Source organism: Leucoraja erinacea, chromosome 11 (assembly GCF_028641065.1).
Source record: "Leucoraja erinacea ecotype New England chromosome 11, Leri_hhj_1, whole genome shotgun sequence".
NCBI classification, from domain to species: domain Eukaryota; kingdom Metazoa; phylum Chordata; class Chondrichthyes; order Rajiformes; family Rajidae; genus Leucoraja; species Leucoraja erinaceus.
In genome coordinates, this window is record NC_073387.1 from 29,194,390 (window position 1) to 29,203,329 (window position 8,940).

The following is an 8,940-nucleotide window of genomic DNA, read 5'->3' on the forward strand; positions in this document are numbered from 1 at the left end:
TGTGAATCATTTAAAAGTAACTTAATAAATTGCATAGTGTAATTTTTTTGAACAGGCGTTATGGTACCAATGAACCTTAACTTCTGGCACACATAGTGTTAAGCCACCACATTGTAGAGCTATCGCTTCAAGCTCAGGTATATATATTTCTGCACTGGTTATGTACCATAACTTATGAAAAGCCAATGTGATTTTTGACTATTAAGCCATTATTTCATTGAAATCATTAAGTTTATCTCAGAAGAATGAGTAGTTCATGTCAGATCATTGATTTCCTTTGAAAAATATCAGACCTTGTGGAGGATCAGAAATGCATGGAGCATTGGACTTGCACATTAAGTGATATGTGCGTACATGTTACTGTCAATACAACTGTAAAATACAGGGTGAGTGTTTCTATGTCTAAAATGTTTCATAATCTTCAGGCTGAGTCACTTGCCTGTTTTCACATACAAGCATGATGTAAGTTGATTGCACTGAACCTTTGTACGCAATCCACCTTTTATGGAAAATTGGATCAGTGCATTGGTTGCTTACGTATTGTGCGGCATCATCTCAAGATAATTATCTACCTGTGGACAGTTTGTTGCAGAATGATTTTATAGCAGTGCTAGCTTGTCCATTAGCAGAGGAATTATTTGTTCATGCAAATATGCAGCGATCGGGGGGGAGGCTTCTGAATGACTTTATTGTAATTGTCTGCAGACTATCTCCTTTGATATCTTGAAGAATCACGCTACAGATTATTTTCTTTTTATTGTAGGCAAGCTGAAAGATCTTGGCAACATGGTTCTGCGACCTTTTGGCCTGTCCACTGACAACTTCCTGTTAAACCAGGATCCAAACTCCGGCTCATACTCTGTCAACTTTGTGCAAAACCCAAATAACAATAATAGATAATGCTTATTACTGGTAATAGCTCAGTCTAAGGGTGTGCATGGAACAAAATTTAGCTGTTAAATTATAAAATACTGCTTTTCTATTCTCCCAGCAAACAGATTTGTTCCAATTATTGCTGCATTTTTGCAGGTACTTGTATAGTTTTAAGACACTTGATTTGAGCTGCTCTTTGGAAGTAAAGGCAACAGTTACAGCTCTTAATATATTTGTCGTTAAATTTGGATGTATTAAACAAAGTATGGTGTTTGGAAACAAATTTCTTCATTTTCGTTAAATGCATATGAAAATCACCATGTAACACAGGGTAGATTTTTGTTTGAGATCTGCAAACTACTGATGAGATGTCTAGTTATATACTGTTGATCATGCTGAATAACTCCTTGTTTTAAACTTCCTTGTTTTCTGTGAACTTAAAAAATAAAGTTAGAATATACTTTCATGATTCAGAGAACTTACTGGAAATAAAATATTAAAGCTGTACTTCATTTTGATGGAACTTGCATTGCTTCAGTATGCAAATAGAACAAACTTATCTAGGTCTAAATAGGACAGCGATCTTTTTTTATTCAAACATATTTTTGAAACAGCACCAAAAAAACATCCAGTTAGCCTAACAGATCCACACCATGGTTTGAACTGCATCTGTACTTCCTCTTATTTGCATCTGTGCTGTTTACTTCAACTGTCCTTTGTGATAGTTCCACATTTTTGCCCACAAAATAATAACATTGTCTTTACATCTATGGGTCAACTTGTTTCACAATCATCCAGATCCCTTAGAAGGACAGAGAAGGTAGCAATTTGATCCAGCAAATACATGTTGGCTCAGAGCATTCCAATCAATCTTATTCCCCCCTTATTTCCTGTAACAATAGAATAATTATTCTTTTGCACATACTAATTAACCACCCCAACCCCTCCCAATTCGTCCATCATCCACCTACACAATAGGTAATATGCAGAACAATAAGAATCAATACATGTTTTGGTGTGGGAGGAAACCCACATGTTCACAGGGAGAATGTGTAAACTCAATATAGACAGCAGCAGAGTTCAGAATTTAGTCCAAGCTACTGGAGCTGTGAGGCAGCTGCACTACTTGCTCAGTGAGGCAGCTGCACTACTTGCAGTACCACCGTACTACCCAGAGGACTATCCATTCTGGCCTTTTGTTTTTGAACACATTAGAGCTTTGTTTTCCATCATTCTTTCCTTTATAGATATCTTCTCAATTCTGAAATAATTCCAATGCCTCTGCTTTGATTTTATATGGTGTCTGTCTTTTTCCTGACAATGGAGGGATCAGGACAATTTACAGAACTGCACACGAGAACCAATGAACTGGAAAGGTTTTGCATCATTTTTTTTGCGTTTCAATAGCATTCCTCTTGAATTGAAGCTAAGGCTGTTTTTTTATATCCTGATATTCTGGTCCACTATTAGTGATTTTCCATTTTATATACCAGCAGATTCTTCCTCTACTAGAAAAATATGACGTTTATGGCTTCCTTATTATTGCAATAAGAATGTGAAACCACAGATATCTGGTTCAATTTGCCAAATAGTTGCTCAGTTTGCAAGACAGTTAGTGATTTCCTGTAGTTTGTCACATTCCCCTGTGTTGAACCACACACACCACCCTCCTGCACTTCAATTCCATTCAATTCACTCAACAACAGTTATCCCAGAAGCAATAACTGAGGAGTGCTTCTTCCCACCTTTTATCAGTTTGAATAATCACTTTTAATCCTGGTTTGTGATATAACTGGTATCTGATTTGCAGCTGGTTTGTTATTCATTTTGCTACATATGTGCTGCTTGTATGCACAGCTTCTTTTGGAAGTACAAATTTTAGAAAGCTAACTAACTGCATTGTCCCCTCTATTGCCCTTCCACCTCTACACCTTGAGGTTGATCAAGCATGACCTTCCCTATTGAAATCGCTTCATCATAATAATTTCAATTTCAGTGAGTTTTTCCATTATGTTTGAGTGCCTGGTATCTTTTCTAACGTTGATGTTAAACTAATTGACACAAAGTTTGGTGGATTTATTCTCATATTTCTAAAAAAACTCATGGTTTCAGTCCTCTTCAACTGAAATATAGGAAAGACATTTAGTTGGTCGTTTGAATTGGATATTCTTTGTTTTTGCTTTTTATTATAATCAACATGAACCATGATGTTTCCTCAGTTGGACTGATACTGATTGATCTCACTATGCAGGCATAAGTGCATGGGAATTCATGCTTGCAGATATCACATTCTTTCTTGCAACTGATTCTGGACCTGTTCCTCCAGTCAGGCACTGTTGCACAATGATGACGTGTGTAAACCAGAAGGCTGTGCTAAAAGCCTGAGAACCATCATGTGTTGCAATACCTTTCATTAGAAAATGCTTTAGGATGGGGAAGCACAAAAAACACTTCAGATGCAAGGTCTCTACTGTGTAGATTTACTAGCTTGTCATTTCTCTCATATTAAGCTTATAGTTATTAAAAGCACTGTAAAAGTTGGAAAACACACTGAGGGAAATCATTTTATATGTTCATTATAGGTGTATTTATTTGCAGTAAATTGCTAGGGTTTTGAAGAGCAGTCTTTGCCTTTTATTACTTTAGCTTTTAAAAGACCTGGAGAAGCTACACTGCACATGCAGATCTTTAGCTGTGCCGTGATTAAGACAAGCAGTTAAGATGAGAATTTGGCTTACTTATCTGTTTGAATCATTAGCCATTGTGGAAGGAATTAGCCGTATATTCTTACTGTATCTTCCATTCTCAATACTAAATGAAATAGCACTGTTACATGATTTTTGAATCTATTGTATCTAACGTTTTTATATTTTCAAATATATTTCTGTTGTATAGTGTTGTTTGAGAACTACTTAAGAAGCTAAATTGCTCTTTTGCAATTAGCGCATATATTAGAATGTTATTGAATACGAGTTTATGCAAAATAAACATTTAATTAATTTCTGCAAATTTTTGGTTATAGTAATACAAAACCAGTTCCAGAGAATATCAGAGACCAAGTGTTTAAGAATAGCATGCTGACAATGTTGGGTAATGAATAAGTAATAAAATGCAAAACTGAGGATGTTGCGAAGATGGGGAAGGACAAGACTATTCAGGGGGCTGGGAAAATGTATTATAATTTGTTTATAATTTAGATGTTGCTACTCTTGTAGTCAATATAGATCAGCAAGCACAAGACAAATGAACAGACCTAAGTGTGAGATAGTATATATTCATCAGAATTTGGATACTCGCCTTTTCACATGGGATGGACACTTAAATGCTTGCCTTGACAGCATAAAAATGGTAATTTCTAAAAGTAATAGACACGGTTAAGGATGTAGCAGGCGATGTCTAGAGAGAGGGTCTACATCTTTAAAGTACTATATTTTCATTTTAAAAACTCTTAAAATTGTAAAATACTCCAAGAAGCTTTAAGAATATTAAAGGCTGATGCCAAGCTACACCACAAGATATCGAGACTACGGCACAATTAATGTGGGAGGACAGAAATTGAGAAGTGCTAATGTGGCTTTCTGGGGCTGTGGGAGATATTAGGCATGGGAGAGGGGGAAGCTGTCGAGGGACATAAAAACACAGGTGAGACATTTGTAATATAGATATTGCTACTCCAGGTGTCAATATACGTCAGCAAGCACCAGAGACAAATGAATACACCTTGGTGAATCAGGATGTATTCACCACAATTTGGATAACTGCTAAACAGAAAAATTGTCAAGCCTAAATAGAGCAAAGGCTTTTGGCAGATAATGTTTGGAGGCAGGGATAAAATTGGATAATGCATTTGAACGTGCAGGTACGCAGCCTTAATGGTGTAAAAAAAAATGAAGGACAGAATATATAATTGTGGTCACGCACATCATTTAGTGCCCTTTCCATTAAAGGGGTTTAAAACCCAAAATGTTTTTCAATGTGTCTTGACAGGCATTTCATACCATTGGACACTACTGTGAATGCCTGGGATCAGAAACACTGTTCTATGCAACTTGCAGTAAGTCCTGGTGTTCTAATGCAATGCATTATTTTGCTGAAATTAAATTGGGACAGCCACTTGCAAAAGTATGTTGACATGATGATTGAGAATAAATTGAATCATAAGAAGTATGCTAACTTAGCTGGAGCCTGGCATCTTTTCTGGAAATCGCAGGAAGAGGCTGAGATGCATCATCAAATTTTCGGCAATGTTATGCTGTTTCTGCTGCTTAGCACATACAGAGTCCTCTGAAAGCTTCAGTAAGATAAAAACTCATTGTTAAGTAAGGCTATTGCTGTTCCAGGTTATCTGTACTCTTAGACCAAGGAAAGATTCCTTAATTGAACAATCATGGTAAAGTATAAAATATCGCAAGCCATGAAATATAGGTACAATACAATTTTATTGTTAATAATTAACCTACAAAGCATCAAGGGTATTTTGAATCGAGTCCACATAACACATTGGAAGAACAACACATAAGATGGATGATATCCATAGTGAGATAAACAGTCTCCAGGAGGAAGACAAAATGGTGCATCCTACAGCGAGACTAAATTGTCATTGCCAGCTCAGATTTTCTTCCATCCCTATGGCCATTTGACCATTTAAGCAATTTATAATGTCAACTGCAAAATCTGTAGATAGATCTGACTGGGAAAGAGATATTACTCTCCATGTGATTAATGGTTCGGAGAATATACCAATCATCTGATCTTTAGGGGATAATGACAGGTTCTTTCTAATTTTGCAACATTGAAACCAGACTAACCTTGGTTTTAATTACAGCCAACAAATTTTCCCTTTGTGTTGTGTCTGACTCATCCTCCATCATCTGCTAACTTTCCAAAGTCTGTCTTTTGACCGGTCTGTAATCCTTTAGTACTATGATTACGAAAAGCAATCTATTTTGTCCCATTCACGATAGGCAGCATGGTCATTATTTGAAGATCCAAAATTTTGATGCAATGTTCCAAGAAAAATTATTGGGGTAGATGAAATGAGTTGTGCTGTGCTTGATATTGTCATGGAAATGAGCTATTGGTAATTTTGGCTGATATGCTAATTATCACAACTGCAGTAACCCACACATGAAATGAAACTTTTTGAACTTCAGTAGAGTAAAAATGCATGAAACTGATGCTTTGCCAATGTCCATATATTTTCCAGTCATTTTATAATGCAATGGTACTCTGGTCAACAGCCAGATCATCTTTGCTCCTGTAATTAATTCTGTCTTTAAATTGAACTGTAACTAATCAGAAAGGTTGATTTTTTTTTCACTACAGTAATACTGCCTTGTTTACACTCATGACATTTTAGCTTAGTTTATAACAGTCACTGAGGTACAGTGAAAAGCTTTTGTTTGCGTGCTCTCCAGTCAAATGAAAGACTATACATTTACATAATCAAGCTGTCCACAGTGCATAGATATAGGGAATAACATTTAGTGCAAGATATAAGTGCAATTCATCTGACTATCGGTGTACAAATGTTGCCCTCCTCTATCACACATACTGATTCCAAATACACGAATGCCAGATTAGTGTACTTAAAAACTAAAGTGGATCACATGTTCAGGCTGATAAGTTTGCGTACAACTCAATTTGAAATGAGTTTCAATCCTAGAAGAACTGTTCGAGGTAGAACGCAAAAACAGCTACTTTTGCTCATCAGTGTGCCGATCATCAAGTACCCATTTTTACACTACTCCTAGCCTAGGCTATTTTATTCTCCACGCATGCCCATTAGCTCCCACTGGATTCTTTATCTGGCTTACAAGCTAGGAGCAAATTATACTAGACAATCAAATGACTAACCATCATATTCTTAGGATGAGGAAACCACAGCATCTAGAGGAAATCCATATGCTCACTAGGGGAACATGCAAACTTCACACATACATTGCAGGAGAGCATTAACTCCAGATCACTGGAACCATGAGACCACGAATCTACTAGGACCTTACTACAATAACTATTTCGACACAAGTTCTTTGAAATTTTGTATGATTTCCAGGCATGAGTATTAATCATCTGTGCAATTGCTTCGATCAACACTTGTGCAATGATGGACACAAAGTGCTGGAGTAACTCAGCAGGTCAGGCAGCATCTCTGGAAAACACGGATAGGTGACGTTGCAGGTCAAGACCCAACGCTGGATAGTGCTGCGCACCTGACTGCCACCAAGCTAAGATCCCCTCTTATTTTAACATTGCTCAAAAATGTGTGCCAAAAATATAATTCCAATGTTGGATACTTAATTGATAATGTGTTAGACTGAACACCATCAGCTAAATCATTAATGATTTAGATGACGAGATTACATGTAACATTAGCAAATTTGCAGATGACACAAAGCTGGGCGGCAGTGTGAACTGTGAGGAGGATGCTATGAGACTGCAGGGTGACAGACAGGTTGGGTGAATGGGCAAATGCATGGCAGATGCAGTTTAATGTGGATGTGAGGTTATCCACTTTGGTAGCAAAAACAGGAAGGAAGATTATTATCTAAATTGTGTCAAGTTTGGGAAAAGGGGAAGTACAACGGGATCTGGGGGTCCTTGTTCATCAGTCAATGAAAGTAAGCATGCAGATACAGCAGGCAGTGAAGAAAGCGAATGGCATGTTGGCCTTCATAACAAAAGTTGAGTATAAGAGCAAAGATGCATTTCTGCAGTTGTACAGGGCCCTAGTTAGACCACACCTGGAGTATTGCGTGCAGTTTTGGTCTCCAAATTTGAGGAAGGACATGCTTGCTATTGAGGGAGTGCAGCGTAGGTTCACAAGGTTAATTCTCGGGATGGCGGGACTGTCCTATGGCGAGAGAATGGAGCGGCTGGGCTTGTATACTCTGGAATTTAGAAGGATGAGAGGGCATCTTATTGAAACATATAAGATTATTAAGCATTTAGACATGCTAGAGGCAGGAAACATGTTCCCGATGTTGCGGTAGTCCAGAACCAGGGGCCACAGCTTTTATTTTGTTTTTTTTTATTTCATTTTTATTAGAAGCAGTGTACCAAAGTATAAACCGCAGCATATGAAATAATACATGTATTGTACAGCTTCAATTTTAATTTTTAGCAAAGATGAAATAGACAAAGGGAGGAAGAGCAAGAAAGAAAGAAAATGAAAGAGGAAGTGAATGTGTAAGAATAGAACCCCTAAACTACCAAATGAGTGCAGTCGAAGAGTGAGTAAGTAAAAGAAATAGGAAAAACGTAAAGAAATAAAAAGAAAAAAACGGAAAAAGAAAAAAAAAGTGTTGATATACCTGCTTCATAGAAACATAGAAACATAGAAATTAGGTGCAGGAGTAGGCCATTCGGCCCTTCGAGCCTGCACCGCCATTCAATATGATCATGGCTGATCATCCAACTCAGTATCCCGTACCTGCCTTCTCTCCATACCCTCTGATCCCCTTGGCCACAAGGGCCACCACATCTAACTCCCTCTTAAATATAGCATGAACTGGCCTCAACTACCCTCTGTGGCAGAGAGTTCCAGAGATTCACCACTCTGTGTGTGAAAAAAGTTCTTCTCATCTCGGTTTTAAAGGATTGCCCCCTTATCCTTAAGCTGTGACCCCTTGTCCTGGACTTCCCCAACATCGGGAACAATCTTCCTGCATCTAGCCTGTCCAACCCCTTAAGAATTTTGTAAGTTTCTATAAGATCCCCTCTCAATCTCCTAAATTCTAAAGAGTATAAACCAAGTCTATCCAGTCTTTCTTCATAAGACAGTCCTGACATCCCAGGAATCAGTCTGGTGAACCTTCTCTGCACTCCATGGCAATAATGTCCTTCCTCAGATTTGGAGACCAAAACTGGACGCAATACCTCAGGCGTGGTCACACCAAGACCCTGTACAACTGCAGTAGAACCTCCCTGCTCCTATACTCAAATCCTCTTGCTATGAAAGCCAACATACCATTCGCTTTCTTTACTGCCTGCTGCACCTGCATGCTTCATTTCTCTTCCCCACCCATCACCCAGTCCGTAAATCGGTTTAATTCCAAAGTTTTGCAC

General features: G+C 37.9%; 1 protein-coding gene across 5 annotated transcripts in view; it reads left to right on the plus strand.

The window, feature by feature from the left end:
* Positions 1-1,385, plus strand: part of ttc1 (tetratricopeptide repeat domain 1) — a 41,299-nt gene extending 39,914 nt beyond the window's left edge. For all 5 annotated transcript variants that reach the window (XM_055642937.1, XM_055642939.1, XM_055642941.1 and 2 more), the window contains exon 8: positions 764-1,385. In XM_055642937.1, coding sequence (XP_055498912.1) covers positions 764-900 — 137 coding nt within the window. In that variant the 3' untranslated portion in view covers positions 901-1,385. The remainder of the gene's footprint in view (positions 1-763) is intronic.
* Positions 1,386-8,940: the final 7,555 nt, after the last annotated feature.